The 22,488-nt window shown below is 39.4% G+C and overlaps 1 protein-coding gene across 1 annotated transcript in view; it reads left to right on the forward strand.

Annotated features, from left to right (window-relative positions):
* The window catches only part of NECAB2 (N-terminal EF-hand calcium binding protein 2), a 274,581-nt gene that overhangs the window by 118,802 nt on the left and 133,291 nt on the right, over positions 1 to 22,488 (forward strand). Inside the window, exon 4 of the mRNA XM_067551854.1 lies at positions 18,050 to 18,075. Coding sequence (XP_067407955.1) covers positions 18,050 to 18,075 — 26 coding nt within the window. The remainder of the gene's footprint in view (positions 1 to 18,049; positions 18,076 to 22,488) is intronic.

The following is a 22,488-nucleotide window of genomic DNA, read 5'->3' on the forward strand; positions in this document are numbered from 1 at the left end:
TGGGGTTTTGTTTTGATTTTTGTAGATTTCATTAATTTAATGTTTCAATACTTGAAAGATAAATGTTAGGTTTTTAAATTATCCTCCTATATACAATTCTAATGCTGTGCACACTATATTAGGCAATGTCAAAAATGGACAGCCAAATCCTGATTCTGCTGGAGACAGTGGCAAAACTCAATTTGACTTTTGAGTAAGACTAGGATTTGGCTCAGTATATCTGTGTCTACATCATAAAAACAAGGGAAAGGAAATAGCTGTACAGTTTTTAACATATTGTAAGATAAGCTTGCAGTGCACCTTGCTTTTGCGTACATATTACAGTATGCTAAGAGGAAATTGATTTCTGGGATCTAAGTTAACATAACACTACATCACAAGATTTTGGTTTACGCATTTCATTTCAGACCTATGCAATAGGAGTAACAAGAAATTGGATTTCTTGAATCTTGTGACAATACAGATATAAAGCAGCAAAATACTTTGCAATCAGTGCGTAGTGAAGCTGGAACCCTTGGCATACTGTAAATGAGCTGTAACTGCTCTAGGGCTCTCTGCATTGTCAAGTACATTGTTGCGTTCACTTTGAAAAGCTGCGTGAAACTGAAGGGATAGAAGGAAATAGGGTGAGGAGGGAGGGCTTAGATAATTGCTATTAACAGTAATTGTATTCCATTAGTGCCTAGACACCCAACCAAGCTGGGCACCCCGTTATGCGTGCAACATAGAGTAATAGACAGTCCCTGTGCCCTGAAGAGCTTTCAGCCTAAAGAGACAAGACAGACTAGGAGTGGTGGAAAGATGCAACACACAAACAGTGACGATGACTTGCAAACGTTGTTAGATTTAAAAAAAAAAAAAATTCAGGTGGGTTTAAATTTTAGGTTTTACATAATATATTTATAATTGTTCAGGGCAGATTTGGTGAGAAGGGAAGGTAGGATGGGATTACTTAAAGGAAAGGTGACTGAAAACTGAGGGGAACAAGCAGAAAAAGTAAAGAAAACTGGAGGAGAGGCAGAGTGAGGCTGAAGTGAAGAGGCTGAGCAAAGGTGCAGGATGAGGGTAAAGTAAGCAGCCAGTCCGCAAAGGGGAGAGAATGTCCAGAGCCCAGGCTGTGTACAGCGCATGCCATTGATTAATTTCTGGCAGCTCCTACAGTGTGCGAGGGACTTCCCAGGCATAGGCGGCCCCTGGATTCCTACCTCAAAGAACTCTTTCAAATGACAGATCTCTAAACAGATACGGTGAGGGAGGTAATAGCTCTCATTGGACCAACTTCTGGTCCAATAACAGATATTATCTCACCCATTTTGTCTGTCTAATATCTGTCTCTAGTATCATAGGACCGACATTGCTACAACACTGTGTTTAGATCTCTGAACAACCGATGAGTAAAGGGAAGGGGAACAACCAATATTCAGGCATGTTAACAAATATAAGTAAACAGAACATGAAAAATTGTACCAAGTTACTCTCAAGCATGACATCCGTTATCAAGTTTCTGTCTCTCTCTCTCTCTCTAGATATTAGCATGAGTAATTAAAATATTAAACTGGGAGGATTTCAGGATAAAGCAGCTCATCCTACTTATTCCATGCTGAGCCTGCTGTAATGTTTCACATCCTATTGAAAGAGGCTTTTCCCATAGTGATTTCTCAGTGTTAGGAATGCAGGTGACACTGATCCTGACTGCAGAATTATGCGCCTCTTTCAGGCGCCTTGGGATGGGACTTTCAGGCAGAACCTTACACTCTCTGTGCTGGGGACCTGTTATGAATAGCTTGTCCAATTATTTATTGCACTGAATAATTGAATCATGTGGTTTTTATATAACCATTGCTAGCTGAGCATTCTTATCACATTTAAAGAAGCTGCAAGTGTTGCTGTCTGAGACCAGGGTGCTATGACCTTCTAGGAAATATTGAAAGTTTTATCATTAACCTTTAACTTAAAAAAAAAAAAAAAGCTGGTGGATATATGGATAGACAGCTTCTCTTTAGCTTGTCTTGCATGTACTTCTGAAATGCAGACTTTGGCCAACAAAGACCACCTTTGCCTTCAGAGATGCATGTTCAGCTGCAATTGATTTCAGTGGGATTTAAACATGACCATGTGATGCATAATCTGGCTCTAGAATCCCAAAAAGGAGAGACAATATGGTCTAGAGGGTAGGGTATTGAACTAGGAGTCGGGGGACTGGAATGGCCTAGCCTGGCCTGTGACTTTAAGCAAGTCATTTCTCCTCTCTGTGCCTGCATTTTCCTTTCCACCCTATGAATGTCTTGCCTTTTGAGACTGTGAGCTTTCCAGGGCAGGGACTGTCTCCAACTAAGCATTTGTTCAGTGGCAAATATATTGGGACCAAGTTTTCAGTTGGTGTCTCTAGGCACTTTTGAAATGCAGATAACGTTAATAAGCTAGTTAATGGTAAATTGTAATCAGTGTGATATGTTTTTCATTCCATCAAACAGTCTGGAAAACCATAGCATTTCTGAACTTTGCTTCCATAACCCACCATTTCTGCAACTGGTTGCCATGAGTTATCGTATGAACTTGCTCCAGGACAGTTAGCAGGAGCTGGAGAAAGATTCTGCTCATGTGTCTCACCAGTACCTGTTTTATTTTTTTAACACACAAAGAGAAAGTCAAACATCTTACAAAGTGATTTAAAATGTAATTTTGGTCTCATAGCTAAGTGATATGATTGGAATTTCTCCAACTAATAATGGGGTCTCTAAGCTTTTTTCCCACAAGTAGTTCCACTGACTTCAGACATGTGAGGGCTCGTGTAATGGTGCACGGTAAGGACATTTGAAGGAAAACTGAGGGGAAATTTTGTTAGGGTGGAATACCAGGGTCCTGTGAGGTTGAGACACCTGGAATTCTGAGAACAACATGAGGGAATTCTCCTATGGTAGCTTTCTTTTGAGAATATAATTTGTAGGATTTAGATTTTTAAAAAATCCTTGAAGAATCCAAACCTTAAGGTAGGAATTAAGGAGACCCTGGGCCTTTTGTTATTCAATTATTATCTGTCTAGAGAAGGAGCTGCCCTTCCAACTATACAGTCCTCAAGGACTTTGCATGGCAAGATTCTGAGCAAACACCTTCTGCAGCACCATTCTCTATAATTCTTAAAAAGACAATGATTCGGTAGGAGGAAACTAGTGTTAGACTGTTTCAGAAAAAAGTTCTGTCTATCCCACTTTCCCACCTTCTTTGTAGAAAGCCACATCTTATATCAATGGTGGCTGTACAAAGAAACATTTACTGCAACTTTTGCTGTTGCATGTATTACAGTAGGACCTAAAGGCCTCAACCAACACAAGCGCTCACTAGGCACTATAGACATACATAGTAAGCAACATTCCCTGTTCCCAAGAACTTAGTCTAAATAGGCCAGATAGATAAATGGTGTGAGAAAGGAAAGTACCATTTTCAAGTTGGGGAATGGAGTCACAGAGGTGAAGTGACTTGCCAAAGGTCATCGGGGGAGTCAGTGGCAAGGCTCAGAACTGAACACAATTCATCTGAATCCCAGTCGAATGCTTTCACTGTCAGGACATCGTTCCACTCAGTAGTGCTGGAACAATTTATATAGTGGGGGGCTAAGAGCCATTGAACCAAACTGTAAACCCAAACTGTATATGGTGGAAACCACTTCAAGCCAGGGGGTGTGACAGCACCCCTCCCCTCCGAACCCGTATTTCCAGCACCTATGATTCCACTGTGATGTTATATGTAAATTAATTAGGGATGTCCAGAAAGATAAGTAAAATAAAGCTGTTACTTTAAAAAACCTCATGTAATCTGAGTGCGAATTCTGCCTGTTTGACATGAGCGAATTCTGCCTGTTTGACATAGCTTCTTTAAAGTGGAACCAGAGGTGTGCAGGGATAGGAGGGTGAAAGCCATGGCTTTAACTTCTCCCTGCCCCTACTTGGAATGATTTGTGCCTCCTTGTGGGGAGCAGGGTGCTGTTCATAGAGGGAACAGTTTAGGCATTTCCCTGAGTGCAGGGACTGAGCAGTCCTGGCCGTTTTGGAGGGTATGTGCAGAAGGCAGGGATGGTTTGTTCCCCACCCACTAGGTCCAGAGGCAATTTGGCTCAGAGCCCCATGGCTGCTGCTATTTTGACTAAAAAAGACTGTCCAAAGTAATAATATTTTCCAGCTGCACATGACGGTTTTAAGTCTGTGCCTCTAAAAGCACTGGGTTGGCTTGAAAATCAGAAGATCATTTTTTCTATTCTCAGGTGAAACGGCACAAGAGGCTTCCCAGCAACCACAAAGCTGTGCGCTGGAGATGCAGATAAAAAGAGAGAGGCAGTTTCTGAAGGCCTCCCTTTTCCTAACAGGGGACCAGCCTTGAAGCAGCGGCAGGCTGCTGTGAGTCTTTCATCTGCCAAAGCAGAAAAGGTTATTAACTTCAGCTGAAGCTGATCAGGTGTTGATTGGCTTTTGAACAGCCCATCCAGGCAGCAATTTGCATGAGAAATACACTTTGAAGAAGAGTCTTTGATGTATTTGTAATTTTCACATTATTTTTTGCTCACCCTTCCCATTTTCAGACAGTCTGGCTCTTTTCTATTGATTGTTTAAAAACTGAAATGGGGAATTTTATGCTCCAGTCTTCCATCTCATTTCTTTGCTCTGAACCAACTTTTTCTGTTCTCCTTAGTAATAGAAAAAAAAGCCAAAATAATGCATTGATAAAAGTGAACCAAAGGACAGAAACCTTTAGAGAGACAGCACTGTGTAAGAGATTAGAGAGGATGGCTATAAATCAGAAGGGAGAAGGCATGCAAGCACAATAATGCCCTGAAAAATTAGGAAAACAGTAGTTAAATGACACACACCGACTCAGTGGCATAGACAGGAATATACAGTCTACTGTGCCAAACCCTAGAGAAACTTCATATGCCACTGTGGAATAATGCAGCAAATCTCCCAGCCAGATATGGTTTAGTATTCGGTTTGCTGAAAAACTGCATCTTGTATCACTTGTATGTAAATTGTGTGCAATACCCACATCAGGCACAGTGTCATCCCATTATTTGTGAAAAGTGATGCTATGTAACAAATAAAGCTGCACTTTAATTCTTCAGTACATGCTTTTGAAGAACCCAAAAATAATATTCTAGTAATTCTTATGTCAGAATAATTTCAATGGAGGAAAATATTAAGTATGGAGATTTATGCTGTGCATTGCCTCTGGCAAAGCATCATCATTAATCAGTATTTAACACCTGAATTCAGGGGAAGAGAGAACTCTCATCTGTACTAGCTCTTCAGTTGTTGGAGGTCAGATTTGTTCATTAAAAGTTGTTTGTTAGGTTAGAATAGTGAAGAAGAAATAGACTATGATGCTGGGACATATATAATATATACAAAATCAATTATTTGTGTTGTGGATGGAAAAGTAGTGAAATTAAATACCTGTGAATCTATCAATCTAAGGTACTTGTACAGCTCCCACCATGTTTAATATATTTATTGTCCTGTCAGGTAAGGCAATACTGTTATCCCCGGGTTACAGATGGGGAACTCAGGCACTAAGTGAGTTGCTCAGTGTCGCACAGGCAGTCTGTGGCAGAACAGGAAATTGAACCTTGTTCTCCTAACCACTGAACCACTCTGTTGAAGAAGTAATGTTGTAACGTAATGTAATGTTGTAAGCAGAGTAAGCAGTAACTGGAGGTAGCTCCCTACCATTTTCCACCAAGAGTCATTCTCAGCCAAGCCCTGAGAATGTTTGTTAAAAGCTTTTTTTTTCTCTTCTCTCTATCCAGTTACAAACCTTTCTAGAGACAGCATGAACACTAGTTCACAGTACTAATCAATGAGCCGTTTCTTAGGCAGTGGAGGACTGAAATTTGGTTCCGGGTATCAAATTTTCAGTCTGGCGCGCACACATGTTCTTGACATAGGTATGCAAATATTCTGATATTGTGCACTCATATAGATATGCATGTGCACAAACCGTGACTTGTGCATATGCATCAGTTGCATTTGTATACCTCCATTGGCCATGTGCACTTTTGTATGCACCCGTTTGAAAGCTTGGCTCTGTATTGTCTGCTCAAGAGTTGGAGTAAGCAAGAGGGATATAAGTTTTCTAGTGACTTTGTTCTCAGAGCTCAACTATGGATCAGGAGATCCAGCCCCAAATTTGTGATGTAGAACTGGATATGCTCTGAGAGAGATTTATGGAGAATGCCTTGGACACTAACTTCCCTGGATGTGGGAAGTCACAATTACACAAGTTATACAAGAACGATTGACTCTTAAAAGGTTTGAAAGATCACTTTCTTTATTGTGGTTTGCACTTCACCTTGATAAATGGGAAATGTTTCCTGTAGAAAAAAATCAGCTAGGTGAAAACTACACTAAGGAGGAGAGCTGTATATTACTCCAGTCTTTAATAATGTCGTCTTATAAAGTAATATGAGAACATTATTATATTTTTCTCATTAAGTCTGTTATAACTTCAATAAATGCTTTAATTAGGTATGTTATTAATGGAAGCACAGTTAAAATTCTAAGCAGATTATCAGACAAGCTAAGAGCTAGTCTGATAAACTTGAAAGTCCCCCTTCCCCCTTTAAAAATGAGAACTGAATTTTCTGTGGCTTTGTTGAGCCTTTTGGGAGATGAATTTGACTAGGGGAATTGTCCTTAATTATGTTCAATTTTTAAAATCCTGATTCGGCAACTATGTTCTTGTTAGATCTCAATAGCTTCACAAGGTTGGGCCCGATCTGTGCTTGGATGGGATACTGTCAAGGAAAGCCTGTAGTGCTGAAGGAAATGAGTTCAATGGGTAGCAATATTCTCTCTAAACCATCACTGCCCCATCATGGTGCTAGGAGGTGTTGCATTGTTGGAGGTGCAATCTTTCATATGAGATTTAAAACCAGATCCTGAACACTCATTTTTCACAGGCTCTGGGGTATCAGAATTGGTTTCATAAAACATTAAGGTAATTACATTCTACCTAAATAACTTACAGCTGCTGTTTAATTATCTACTGTACTCTTCACATTTTATCTTAAGTTGTGTAGTGTTCCTGTAGCTGTTAACCTTCCACCCCAGAAGTGGCTACATTTCAGTGATTATTCTGGAGATGCCTTGTTATGTGCTTTAAAATCCTTCAGGATGAAACTATTTATATGAATACAAGCTACTTACAATTTTTCCAGCTACTGTATATTCCTCCTCTTTTCAGGAAGTACCAAATGGGACAGAAGTCATGCAAACTCTAGTATGATACAAACAAACAGTTACATGCAAATAAATAACATACAAAGCCATATTTACAATATTAAAGTTGAACATGACCATGCAAAAGTGTTGGGGAATACAAAAATTGAAGTCCTGTTAATAACAACTTGCTTAAATTGCAAATACTGTGTGCACTTAAGTATATGTTTAAAAGCCTAACTAATAGTTGAAAAATACCATTTATGGGCAGTGTGGGTGATGTGAAATCAACTATTGCACATGTATATTAGGGACTCAGTTGATTTCACCACAAGCTGTTGTGGTGATATTTATTCATCTGTGTTTGAAAATTTTGTTAAGAAAAGTACATGAGACCAGGGATGCCCCAGTCTATTCAGATAAAATAAGAACTAACCTATGTTTAATTGATTTTTTTTGGAGGAATGGAAAAGCTGCTAACTTTTCATTTTCACACCCCTCTCTGAAGGGACTCAAAATGGAAATGAATATGGTGAGAGGACCTTTCTGGCCTACTCAAAGATAAAAATAAAAATCTCAGCAGAGCCCACTGTTGCTAGATTTCCAGTCTGCTTTGCTGCTCAAAGAGGTTTGGTTGAGTCTCTTAATTTTTAGGTGCTTATCTGAACCTTGAACCTTTTGAAGTTGGTCCATCAGTATTTGCTATCATCAGGTATCTTGTTTCCAGGAGGATCTGTTCAGTGTGTGATGATGTGCACATGTACACAGGGCTGGATTAACCCATAGGCTAATAAGGCTATAGCCTTAGGCCCTCCTATTTTTAGGCCCTAATTTTTAGGCCCTAGTTTAAGCCCTCCATTCCATATTGAAGTAACAGCTGAGTGATAGTAGTTGGGCCATCAGAAATTTTTTGTGTTGTTAGATATTGCTTTGTACAAATTAATCCATCAAGATTGTGAATTCAATTTATGGTTGTTGTGATTTTGTCTTTGTGGGCTAAGTAAGTGTTTGTGGGCCCAAGCAATATAGAACTTTGTACAACAGTAGGCCTACACTGAACAGTTAGAAACCCATGTTGAAGAAAGGAGGATGGCAGAAATTGAAGGAAGCCAAAGAGAGACTGCAAAGACAAGATGTAGTGCTGAAGGGTATTCCTTCTCTAATGTTTTTCCTCCTACTAAGACTGGTGGTGAGGAAGTCCAGGAAAATACCAGCCCAAGTGAACCTGCAGCACCTCATGAAAAGGAGTAGCTTCCTGTGACTTTTCTAGCTGCAGTTTCACTCCACTCCTCTGAAGACTTTCCCAGTGATAGTCATACAAAAATATTCTTCTTCAATGATCCAGGCAAGTGGCACATGACTTCTCAAGATCTCATTGCATATTGGACTGAAAGGGGCCCATAGAAATGCCAGACTCTAGATGCTAACTTTTCATTGACAAAGCGAGAGTGTGCCAATCAGAATCGTTATCTGACCAAATCAATGTTTGAATATGTAATGTTCGTAATGTATCTCGGTGGCGGGAAGGAGCAAACGGACAAAATGGTTCAAACTTGGCTTATTTTTATTAGAGGAGATAGTGAAACAGAGAAGTTATAGGGAACGTTCTGCAATAATGCCACAAAAATTCCAGTGTTAATCCAAACACTGAGTAAAATAAGAACACAATCTAGCATGAAAGCGGAAAGTAATATATGACACGTAGGGGTGGGCATTTTACACCAAAAGGTCCTCATCCACTCTGCAACAATGCCACAGGACTTCTAGCACTATTGCCCACATTAAGAAGAGTATGATGAGACTACAATCCACATAAAAGGAATAAAGTAACATTCGGCAGGTAGACACATGCATCTCACACCAGGGGAAAATGCCCACAGTTGTTGTTGTTATTATTAACGGAACAACAACTGCACTTAGCAAACAAAAGGGCAAGACAGAGACCCACCAAGAGAATGCCCACTGCGATATACACTTGGGGGCCCATTAATCTAGGTAGAGTAGGCCAAGAGGACTTACACGTACATCTTGGTCTACCTAAGCGGGAAGGAAGGCACGTACCAATACAAGAACGAGAAGACCCATTCTTCATTCTATTAAGCGAGTGGCGACCAGGGAAATGTCCTGCCCGAGGCATCCACTAGCGCTTCCATGGATCCATGGAGAGTCTCAAGCAGGGAGGGGCTACGAGGTGGTCTTATACCTTTTTATTTCAACTAGGGGTAGGTGACGTATATCTCAATCCCTATGGGGATTGGGCCTTACTTATCCTTGTGTTCCATTAGTCTATTGGTGGTTAGTTAGGGACGTTCCATAATAAGGTGACGTTAGTTGTTTATTTCAAAAAGGTTAGTCTTAATGCTGACACTACTTAATCTTAATGCTAAACCAGCGATTATTCTGCTGACCAGGCAGTCAGCAGATCTTTATTTTCCTCTCAGGGACTTTCCAGGCCCCGAGTCAGTTCCTCTTTTCGTTCGGGGCCTTCCAGAGGACAGTCTCTGGGTCTGGTTCCCAAGAGGCCTAAATTCTTGCTGTACTTGCTAGCAAAGCTTGTAATTGCCTTCAGGGCCTCGCTCTTGTCAAGCTAAGCTGATTTCGCATTACAAAGTCTTGCACGCCCTAACAGAATGTTTGAAGCCTAACAAACAGATTGGCAAGTGGGAATGGCTCATCTATTTGCCTTCTAAGAAGAAAGAGTACTATTTTTATTGCCGCATGTTTTCTGATACCAAAAAGTGGGGAATGTTCTGTGAAGGCTTCAATGATTGGAAGAATACTGCGTACATTACTAATCATGCAATAAGTGCGCAGCATACGTTGTCAGTTAGCAACTACCATGCCCAAGAGAAAGTTAGTGGTAGAACTGATACCCAAATGTTGGCCACTCTGTCATGGATTGTTGTGTTGAAGCAGTTTCTTTTTCTATATTTGTCCAAGAATTCTACAATTTTTTCTCTCTGCATCAACGAGTCGTTGGATGATTCTTAGAGATTCACTACCAAAGGGATGCCCAGTGCTCAAATCACTGTCAGGGACACGGTAGACTGCCAACCCTGAAGCTGTGAATGCAGCTATTCTGGGATACCCCAACATCCTTGAAGCAATAGAGAGCACCAAGGATGATGATTCTCAAAAATCAGCAACAAAAAAGATACAAAGATCCTGAGTGATGCAAAGCATGCTTTGGAAACTGGTATTTTGTGAGAGGTCTGGAATGATACACTTCAGCCATTCAGCAGGTGCAGTCTAAGCTTGCAAAGTGCTCAAATTGACCTTTCCACTATTGTAAACCTAACGAGAGTCTTGGAACTGTTCTTCAATGAATATGGGATAGTTTAGATGACTATGAAATTTAGGGGGCTGCAAGGACTGCTAAGCATGAGTATAAATCAGCCAAACGCCACAGAAGACATGCAATGATGCAACTGCCCACTCATTCAGTGACAAGGAGGCCTTCAGAGCTAATACCTTCATCACAATAAACAAACTGAAGAGTTCATTAGAACAACAGATTGAGGCTTACAAAAATATTGACAAAAACTTTAGTGTACTGACAAATTTTTTGCCTAATGTTTCAAGTTCCAAAGTCAATAGAGGTATCAAATATCTGTATCAGAAGTACCCAGACGATCTCCCAGCAGATTTTATTAAAGAATTTCTTCAATTTGTTGAATTCACATCACTCTCAGGTACAGAAAAAAAAGAGGACGAAAGCACATCTCTTTGGATGTACCGAATTATTATTACTGAATCCAATGTGATAGAATGTTTCCCAAAGGTTGAAACTGCATTACAGCTGCATTTGTCACTAATGATCACTAACTGTAGTGGAGAATGTTCCTTCTGTCTTCTAATAAGGGTCAAAAAATGTCCTCCAATTCACCATGACTTAAGAGCCTCTCGGTGCTTTGTCCCTCCTGAGCATTGAGAATGAAATCGTCAGATCTTTGAATTACGATGACATCATTCATTACTTTGCCACAGCTAAAGCTAGGGAAAAATGTGTGTGTTTGAAGAATTGTGTGTAGTGAGAGTAGAATAAACTTGTTAATTTTACATACATAAATAATATATAAATATGTATGTAAACAAATGTTAGATGATTCATAATTTTTTTGCAATATGTAATTCATACTTAGGCCCTTCCCTCCCATTAGCCTTAGGTCCCTCATAACCTTAATCCGGCCCTGCATGTACATGAAATATCAGAATCACATGGTTAGACCACTTCTGACATAGTTCATGCCATTAGGAGTCGGTAAAATAATTGGCCCTGTTCCTGCGGTTAGTAGGTTTCCTTTTTGGTAAAAGATGGTGAGCTCTTTGGGGGGTTAAGGACTGTGTCCACCAATTGTTATGGAAAGCATGGCACTCTCATTGTGGGGTTACTGCAAGCTAATTATAACTGAAGTGTTAATTCATTGTTAATATCTTACATAATACTTAATTCTGGCATTTAATAAAAAGCATTCTGCAATCAGTGCATGAATACCATTTGGACCAAGACTAAAGGAGGCAGATGGATGGTTTTCCCAAGAGAGGGGTATTACCCCTCGTATTGGATTAGATACCATGAGCTATGCAGAAAAAATGGCATGGTGCCACATGCCAGGGACAACCATTGGATGAAACCTGGGGTGTAGTTTTCAAAAGCATCTAAATCCTGTTTTTATAAGTGATTTAGGAGCTTAAGTCCATTGAGACTTAGGCTCCTAAGTCACTTATGTGCTTTTGAAAATCCCCCTTCCCCTCCTCCCCCAAACACACATTACAGTTGTGCCTTCAGCAAGCCAGATCTTCAGAGGTAAAAGGCTATTTAATTAACTGCATAATTTAGTCCAGTCTGGTGAGCTTTCAGTAGACAAGGACTGCACTTCCCACATCCCTTTTGAATTATTTCTGCACTAAAAATAATTTTTATTTTCTATCTGAATTTTTTTTCCAAGTGAATTGTTAAGACTCCGATTATGCAATTACGTGCTCCAGAAGTACTTGGGACTATTCTCTCTAAAGTAGACTAGATCATTCAAACAAAGCCTCGCATCTGCATGTTTAACATTTCAATGGCATTTTTTTAATGAGAAAATAAAATGAGTTCATGCAAATTAACTCCCGGTAGCCCTGGAAATGTTATAGGATTCAGTAAACTAGTCGCAGTGTTGAGGAGAGATGATAAATTTCAGAAGGAATTAAGATAGAGTGACAACTTTTAGCAGAAGAACCATTTTTAATCCCAGTTATAAAAAGGGGCTCAAAAGGTTTCCAGAAAAATGTTCAGCAAGAAAATAGAAATTAATATCTCTCAACACTCTTGCTGCCTGGAATGGTTATCGGGACCAAAACCTGTGCTAAAAATATTACAGGATTCGAGGGAAGATGGAAACAGGCTAGTTGCTCACTTGACTGATAACAAATGAAATCTCCTTGGCAAGATTATCCAAAATGTGACAACTTGGAACATAAACAGCAAAATGCCCCACTTGGCTGAGATTCAGAGTACAAAAAAAAAAAAAAAAAAAAAAAAAGGCTCCTATGCCCTTCATAACTTTAGACAAAGGTGATGTCAGTATCTTCACCTCAAGGACCTTTTGATGGGATTTATAATTTTTGTAATTCATTCATAGAGATCTCTGTCTGAGCACAAAGGCTGAGTGTGGAGACCATTCTTCTTTATAACATAAAACATTTAAAAAAAAAAAAAAAAAAAAAGGCAATATTGTTATGTAGGAGCATGTGCTTAAATGGTTAAGAGTTAATACGACATTATTTTTTTTAGTTGAAATCACTTGTTTATGAACATATAGAAAGTAGAAGCAGCCTATTCATACTATTTCAGAGAATATATTGAATGTCCATTGAAACTAAGTGTGTTGCTAAAGAACTGATTGAAGATTTTTCTTTCTATTCAAAGCAGAGAAAGTTCTGATTCTTTAGTGGTTACCTTGTGCATATATGTGACTGAATAAGAGATTAGTCTCTGTCCCTGTTTATTGGGTAGAGGGAATCCAAAAGACAGGAAATAAAAAACGGCCAGTGGGAGAGAAAATCAGAAAAAGATGACAAGTGGGGCCATACGTGACATGTGGAGAAGAAAAGAGAATTATAGTTTAAAGTAAAATACAAGAATGACGTTGACTCCAATGTACAGTTAAAGGTTAACACAACTAAATCCTGCTGCATGTATCTACAAAGCAAAACACGCAGCAAGTATAAAAATCCAGTCTGGACAACTGACAGGCTTCCCCCAGAACTGGTATCTCTTTGGTCTGTAGTGAGAGGCAGATTAGCCATGTCTGTGTCTTGATCTCAGTTCAATGCAGCATTTAAGAACATGCATATCTGTAGTCACATCTGTAGTCAGCAAAGCATTTGAGCATATAAATTGAAGTCAATGGAATTTAAATATGGGCCTAACGTTAAACATGTGCTTTAGTACTTGACTGAATAGGGGTGGACTACTCAATTGGGGCTCCTAAAAGAATTGTTTGGATACCTAAATGGTGGTCACTGTTATCTGTAAGCACCAGTGTCCTAATACAAAGGGGGAGTGGATCCAATTCCTGAATAGGTCCAAAACCAGATGGTGAGATAGCTACGGGGAGACCAAGCTGAGAACTAGAGTGAAAAGAAAAGGTGATGGCCCTCTGTTCTGTTTGCTGTGAATCTGTGGAAAAGTTCATGGTGGAAAGATTAAGGGCCATATTTTCAATCAGCTTTCTTTTTGTGGGTGAAACTTGTCCCTGTAACATTTTGCATCCACAATCAAATTGCAGGTGCAAAATTGGAGTATCTTTTGCCTCCAGTCATCTGACTATGAGCACAAATCAGGAAGTTAGTGGTGAAAATTTGCACCCTTAATTTCTGAGTTTATCTGTTGGGGAAATGTGGGAGCAGATTGCATTGATTCTTTTCGAAGTTTGTCCTTAAATATCACCAGCACGAAGAGAGTTACACACATACAGATATGTTTCTAGCTGTAACTCATCCAGCTAGAATGGAAGTAAACTCCAGTAAAAAGACAGCAACATACCAAAGCTCCATCAGGTAGCCTGAGGAGGTGGTGGGAAATTGCACAAATTAACCCTAAGAGATGCTTGTGGAAATAACTATCATTAAAGAAGTTTAAACTTAAATCTTTAATATGTTTGAATACAAATCTGTCTGGTTAAATCTTTTTTAACTTCTGTACTCAAACCTTATATACTTAGAGCTGACCTAATAATGCCATTTGAGTGCAGAATGTGATCTGATCCACAACTTGCAGTGCAGCTGATTTTTCAGTTCTGTGTTGTGTTGTGTTGCGTTGTACTGCTGATTTACTAATTTGGGTTCTGATCCTGCTCCCACTGAAGGCAATGGCAAAAATCCCATTGATTTCAATGGATATAGGATCTTCCTGGATTTCTTGATGTCTAATGAAAATAAATTTGTGCAATATGAGCAGAGTCCTCTGTCTTATATTATCAGTGGCATTAATCTGTTTAGTCTTTACTATTAAAAGGTCAGCTAGTTTATTAAGACTTTAACATAATTTTCAATAGAATCTGACAGAATTGATGACCCTGACATGACATAGGTCAAAATCAATATAACCTTTTATATTTTCAAGATAAAAACAAAGTGTCCAAAAAGCAGTAACTTGAGATTCAACTTACTGTAACAAGTGCAGAGGTCCCTTTTGTGAACTAGTAGGTCTGTATTTTGTTTTCCAATCCCCTAAGTTAAAAAAACAAAACATAATTTTTTATATTAAGTAGAGCTGATTGAAAATCGGGAACCTGTTTTTGTGACAACTGAAATTTTGAAGTGTTCAAAATAAACCCACTCTGTTTTCAACCCCCCACCCCTCCAAAACTGTGCCTTCAAAAAAAAATTCCAAAACTCGTTTCCCATTTTTATTGTATTTAAACCCACTTTCTGGTAAACAAAAAAATCAGAAACCAATTACAAAATAGTTTTGGTGAATTGTTTGCCTTTTTTATTTTTCCCCATGAATTATCTGTTTGCAAGTCCATCAACTTTTTCCAGTTTGAAAGGTTATTTTTGATGAAAAAGCTGTTTGAAAAACGTCCATCAGTTCTAGTCATAAGTTATTGGATGATGTCTAAGTACAATATTAACCTTTTAAAGTTTGGTTGTACTGTTCTTCAGGAAGGTTCTTGGTTAGGTGACTGAGCTCTGGGAAACTCCTTAGGGAAGTTTGTTTTAATGTTAAACAGTCTCCCAAAGGAAGTGGGAGTGCACTGTAGATCCTGTATTCAACTCAGTAGAGAAATCTCCACATACACAGCTAAAAAACAGGGATCAATGGCAGGAATCAAGATTCCCTTTCTCTTCTTCCCACATCCCCTTCAAAGCTTTTCCAACTTCATTTTCCCACCCCAAAATCATTACCCAAATGGGAAATACATTTGAGACCTTTCCTGTTCTCTCCCTGCTTTTGTAAAGAGGTCTGTCAGTGTAGAGCAGCAGCACTAGACGCCTGGAAAAAAGAACTACAATGAATGGTAAGGTCAGAAAAGCTTCAAAGCAAGGAGAAGGGAGGTGGGGGAAAGAGACGGGAACACTTCAGTGATCCAAAAGAGAGTAAGAGGAAAAGGGAAACCTCCTAGCAGCCAGAGAGCAGAACCCCCTTTTGTTAAAGGGTGTTTTTGTTAACAGGTGGTAAAAATATTTGCTTTCTGATCTCCACTGATCCTGGAGTGTGGTTTCCCTTTGGGGTGGGGTGAGAGGGTTTCAGAATGTCCATGTACTCTGTTAGGTTCCTTGGGCTTGGCTCCTTCTTGATTAGGGAAAAGAGAGTCATCATAGCTTCCACATGAGACATTGCTCACAGTGAAATTATGCAGACCTGTGTTCCTCCTTCTCCTTTCTTACATGAGGGATGAAATAGTTAACTTATATGAGAATTTAGATCCCAATATTGTTAACACCTGTGATTAACAGTCACACTTCTCTGATCTAGTGATCCATACCTTGTGCAGATTCATAGACACGTCTGCATCAGCTGCATATTTTTGGAATTTTCTTCACAACCAGAACAACTAGCGGCAGATTTTTTTTTTTTTTTTTTTTAAATGAAAGGTGAAATTCTAGAGAATGAGAGAGCGCGAGAGCGATGCCGGTTTGGGATACCACCACGAAGGGGAATCCGAACCCTTATACACATTGTATCCTATCCCGTGTAACTGCAAATGTTCTTGTTGGCCTGCTATGTGTCTTACTCCTTTTCTAAGTCCTACTAAGCTCTTGATCTCAATCATAATGTGTGGCAATGAGCGCCACACGTTACATGTGTGCTGTGTATAAGCCAGTGTCTCGTTTTCAGTGTTTAATTTGATGTTTCTCAGTTTCATTGGATTCACTTACAAAGTCTGAAACCCTGAAGATGTAGCCACTGAGAACTCAAAAATAAAAGTGACTGTGAAACTGACTTCACTCATTTGCATTGTCCCAGCTGTGAGAAATGGAAAAAGAATGGTAACCAAACAGCATCAACTGAAAAATAAATGTTTGTTAATTATATTTTTCCCGTTTTAACCACCTGAGGCAATACAGCTCAGATGCAGGTTTTACAAAATGATTTTAAGTTGACAGTATCCTTTTAAATTCACCTACAAGTGAAGATGCTGCTACTATCAGCTGATGCTCCACTAGCTGAATTCATCCTTAGGATAAAGGCAGCCCTTCCTGTCAAACTTTGCCAAGATCCCCACTGAGAGTTCAGTAACCTATAGAATAACTCTAAAGTGAGGAGCGCAAAAAACATCGCGCCAGCGTCCAGCTGAACATCTGTGTAACTAATCCTTTTCTAACATGGCTATGGCCTGATATGTCTTAAGGCTGATCTGTTCTTTTACTAACTTGCCATTTGCCATATGAAATATTTTGATGCTGATTGAAATACAGTCTGGACAAGATTTCAACTGGATGCCTTTGAGACAAAAACCTAGGGTATCCAGCCACTTCAAAGAATGTACAGGTATCCTGCTGACCACCAGTGGGAGTCCTTATTGTTCTGAGTGCAATAGACTTATGTGGAGAGCAGCAACTATGAAGTAGTTGCATACAAAGTTTAAAATGTGTTTGTTAGATCTATATGTGTGTGGATACATATTATGGTAAATGAACGTTGTTACTTCTGTGACACACATGCAAGAAGAATGTTTCTACATCTTGGCGATCAATCCCTGTATAAACAGGGCAACAATTAAAATGAATTTATTTTGGTGCACAGGGTTAGCGATCAGAGAAATGCAAAACTCTCAAACTTGGCATGGTTAGGACAATGTCCATGTAATCAACTGAGAATGGCCCTGCTTAGATGCAGCTGAGTGGTGCTGGTTTTCTTGCTTGGCAGTTGTGACTCAGTATATATCCACACTCCAGCAAATCTTACAAAAATTCAAATTGAGAAGAAAGTCCCAGAGATGGTGATGGGTGCTTTATAAAAGCTTATAATAATAATTAGTATTAATATCACAGCTCCTTCCAGACTTGGCAGCTGAGGGACCTCTCATCACTGACTCTTGATTGTGTGTATCCAGATTGTATTATGTCTGGCACTGCTCTGCTGTCAGAACTTATTAAAGGCTTCAGACCAGCAAAGACTGTTGATAGCTAGCTGGAGAGAGGTTTATCAGAAGCGTGGGTGTTAAATCGAGATGGGATTGAGCTATAAAGTTGAGATGTGGATCTGAACTTCCCTCAAAGTTTGTGGGCATTTGTTCCATCTCTATAAATAAACCTAAGAAAATTTGACATAAATCCTTTATTTTTCCTTTGCATTAACCTCTCTTTTTTTCTGCTTTCTCCTTTTACTTGCATCTTCCATCTGACAGCAATGTGGATACAAAGGAGCTGTGTGGTAAGTACCCCTTTGCTATCTGAGTAAAAGACATTTTTAATGTAGACTTTTCTTAACTTTATTTTTGACCAGGGTCACGCATACTTAATTCTCAATACAGAATAGGGCCAAGATTTTGAAAAAGAGGGGACCAAAGTTAGGCTCCTGAATAAAGAACAACATTCAAATGTGCTCAGTACCAGCAGTTTCTGTTGACTTCAGTAGGTAAAATTGGGTGCTTGGTAATCTCTGGAAATCAGGTTTGGTTAGGGGGACTAACTTCAGGTTTTTAAAATCTTGGTGTGTGAGAGTTAAAAAGCGGGGCACGAAGTGGGGTGGACTACAGTTCATCATGCCCTCTTTTTAATCACTCTGTAGCTTTTATGCAGCACTAGTCACGTCAGTCTTGGATCCCTTAAAATGAAAAAGTGCTTGCACTAGGCCTGGTGCTTTGGCAGAGTTTGTGGTTTACAACACTATGCAGTGTTTCCCATTTCTGCAGAGGCTCTTGATAAACAGATTCCTTCGGTATCAATGGAGCTTCAAATAATGGAGGAGCAAGGGCCATTCCAAACTGACTGGTCAACTAGCCAGATCTTGCACTCCCAAGGGAGATATTAGGTAGCCGAATACATTGTCTGAAGACTGAATCTGGGCTCTGCCCAGGAATTCATTGCTGCCACCCTCCTTTGCTTATGGCATAAAATGTCCCCCAACTCTCCTCTCTAGACCTCATCTTAGTTGATCAGGATTCCACAACCTCTGTCAGCCAGTGCATTGGCGATGTCATTAATAAACTGTATGTAATATGCCTGGCTGTTCCTGAGCTGTGAATTCTCAGAACATATTGTACTTGCTTTCTTGTTCAGCAGTGAAGCTGGGAAAGTTTTACTCAATTTTACAATATAGTTAATGAGCACAGAACAGTACCCAAAAATAAGCAGATAAAATTCAGTAATATGTGGTTAATTTCAGGCAATACCTCATCTGCAGGCTGCAATAAAGCAGTATCACTTTATAGTACCAATTGCATATTTGTCCTTAGGCAAAGCTTAGTGTTTTACAGCAGGTAGCCTAAAGTACATAAAATCACCAAAGCGCCACCCACTGTTCATAGAAATTAGAGGTAGAAAATATCTATAAGGACATTTTATCTAACTCTCCAGCTAGAATAGAGGATTATTTCCTGCAGTGAATTCTCAAGTGCTTTGTCTAGTTTTTAAATGACTCATGCAATGGGGCTTCAGCTACTTCCCTTGGGGAGATTATTCCAGTCTAATAGATCCCTCACTGTTAGAAAAAAAATTTCTGATGTTCAGCCTGGGGATGGGAGAATGAGGATTGTTTTTTGTTTTACAAAACCTTGTCAGCTGCATACCCCTTATCTCCTTCAAGATGGCACAAAGGAACAAATACATTAAAAAAGTATCCATATAAAGGAACCTTCAGAATGCATCAGTGGCTTTACCATTATAGTGTTTACAGATCCCTCCAAAGACAACAATTATGTAGTAAAAATCTAGACCCTGATTAGACTCTGGCAATCAGTGCTGTGCTGTCCGGTGTGTTTGCGCTGAGTTTATGGATGTTGTTTTTTATTCTGAACAAATTAAAGACCTATCTGTCCTTATTACAGTGCCAGGCCTTTTTGACAAAAGAAATTGTTAAAGGCTGAATGAATGCTAATTTCAGTTGAAGAATGGCTTATTTTGGTTTAACTTAAACCAGTTTCAAATTCATTAGTACTAAATTTAAATAAGCCCTTCTCCAACTGAAGTTAGTGTCTGCAAAGCCTTTTGCAATGGTTTAACTAAATCCGTTTAAAAATGGTGCAACTTTTTTATGTCAACAATCCCATGCTGGTAATCAGACTGGGATACATTTGGGGAAAACCCTGAGCTGCTTGTAATGGTATAGAATAGAGGTTGGGAGCAGCTGTTCAGGTAACTGCTAAGACTTTCTACCCTTAGGCATGGTTTATCATTTAGCAAAGTGGGTTAGACTGAGAAGAACCCATGATTCTGGTATGGAGTTCAATAGGGGGAGTCATACTATAAATCAATAAACTAGATATTTTCCCCTAACTTACTTTGAACCAATTCCTAGTCCCACTGAAGTTAGTTGGCCCCATTCATTGAAATTGACATTTGAGAATTAAGTCTATAATAAAATCTCTTGTATTTCCCAGTTACATGTTTTTCTGTGCCAACTTCTTTGTTTAATTGGTCCTCGTCTCCCAGCCCATTAAACTAGTAACTGAAGATCACATTATAAATTTAGCATGAAAATAGAGGAAAAATAGCATCATTGTTTGATACCTTTCTTTCTTTGACAATCCTAAAAAACAGAAAATTTACAACTGTCGTCCAGGGTGAACTCACATTATCCTAGGAATGAAGAGTACATGTGGGATTGATCCATAATCCCTGTAATTAAACTACTTGGATAAAAGAGTTGTAGGTGTCTGTTTACTTGGGGGTAATTACATATGTGCAGATGAAGATGGTTTTGCTCAGATGAAGATGGATCATGATGTAGCAACTGGCTTTTATTTTGTGCTAGTCTTTGTTTATTGGCTGGCTCTACATTGTCTAACTCACCAGAAATGATTATTTTGTTTTAAATTATTCTGTTTTTAAAGAAGAAGGAGGGTGGGGAAGGAAAAAACATATGAAATGTACAGTAGGCTTTCCTCTAGTGAACAACTTGATTGGTCCCTCAAGCATGTCCAGCATTGGCCAGTACCTGATGCTCCACAGAAAGGTCATAGAGTTCTAGAGTTCAAGGCCAGAATGGAGTGCTAGATTATCTCATCTGACCTCCTGTATAGCACAGTTCACTAACACTTGCACACGATCCCAATGACTGAAATGAGACCAAAGTATTACAACCAACAGGAGACTAGATTACTATGGGACACAGGCAGAGAATCGGAGGGACTCGAGCCCCACAACGGCAGGGAAATCATTAAGTGAGATATATCCAGATAATCCTGGTAAATGACCCATGCCAACATGCTGCAGAGTAAGGCCAAAAAACCCAACCCAACCCAATGTCATTGCCACTCTGATTTGGAGGAGAACTCTTTCCCAGCCCATAGTCAATCAGTTAGACCTAGAGCATGTGAGCAAGAACCAGCCAGCCAAGCACCTGAGAGAAAAAGTTCGGTGCCATCTCAGAGCTCTGGTGCACCTCTCCAATTTCCCTCGGGAAGGAGATAATATAAAAACAAACAAACCCAGAATACATTTTGAGGGGCAGAAAAATCCCATCCTGACCTCTGCCAATAGCTGGCTGAAGCACTGAGTCTCAGGGCTGTTGAGCCTTGCCCCCGTCTGAATAATGCCCCTGGACAGCTATGTAATAAGACAGAACATTTTTTCCTTGACCCCTGAGGTGATCAGTTTAATTCTGAAGTAGGGGAAATGATGAATCAGCAAGACATCCTGGATGTGTCATTGCTCCTAATTACTCCTTGGGAGGAATTAAGTAGAAAAATGCAAATAAACTGAATACCTAAAATTACCAGTAAAATCTACTTAAAAATAAAAGTAGGAGAATAGTAAAATAATAAAGAATAATAACCTCATTTTGACAATGTACAAATCATGGCCCCAGTCCTGCCAGATGTTCACAGGATTGGGATCTATAAAGGCATTTTGGGAGCATCTTATAATGGAGCTTATGGCTTGCGCTCACCATTTCGGTTCCTGAGGCTTTCAACACGCCAGTAATTTCCACTAAAGACCAGACATCGTATTACTGATGTTTTTCAAATGATCAGATACTCCAGCAATCCCAATTAAAAAAAAAGTTATTGAATCACAAATCCTTAATATGTTTGGCATGTGCTACCAGTGATTTATACTATCCTAAATAATGAAATTATTACTGTACCTTTTGGGGTCAAATTTAAGATCAAAATATAGGAGGGGAGAGAGGCATTCCAGGATTTTAACTGCTTCTTAGAAGACAGCTTCTGACATCAGAACAGCTCCAGCATGTAATGCATACTGGAAATGTACAGTTGCCATTAAAAAGCCCCATCCACTTCATGGCACTTTATGTGAAACCTATTAACATCGTATCGGATGCATATCTATTCTACAGTATATACATATATTTTAAAAGGTCTTGGTAAGATCTCACTGGTGCCCTGTGTTAAATCTGTCCTTAAAACTGGAGAAAGGCATGCAGATTAGCAAAGTAAATGTTCCTGAGGTTCTGCTCTAACATATACCCACAGTTTCTGCAGAGCAAGTGACAGCGCTGAGCAGTAGCCTTTTGGGCTACTTTTGGGAGAAGTCCTCCCATTTTATGTGCCTGTTCCTATTTTGTTGTGGTTACCCTTCCATGGGGTGTTACCTCTGTGGATCTTGACTTGCATGGAAAATTCATAAGCAGAAAAATTTAGAATAGAGATCATTTAAATTG

The sequence above is a fragment of the Emydura macquarii genome, unplaced genomic scaffold (genome assembly GCF_026122565.2).
Source record: "Emydura macquarii macquarii isolate MOO-44397 ecotype Brisbane River unplaced genomic scaffold, CSIRO-AGI_Emac_v2 contig_295, whole genome shotgun sequence".
NCBI classification, from domain to species: domain Eukaryota; kingdom Metazoa; phylum Chordata; order Testudines; family Chelidae; genus Emydura; species Emydura macquarii.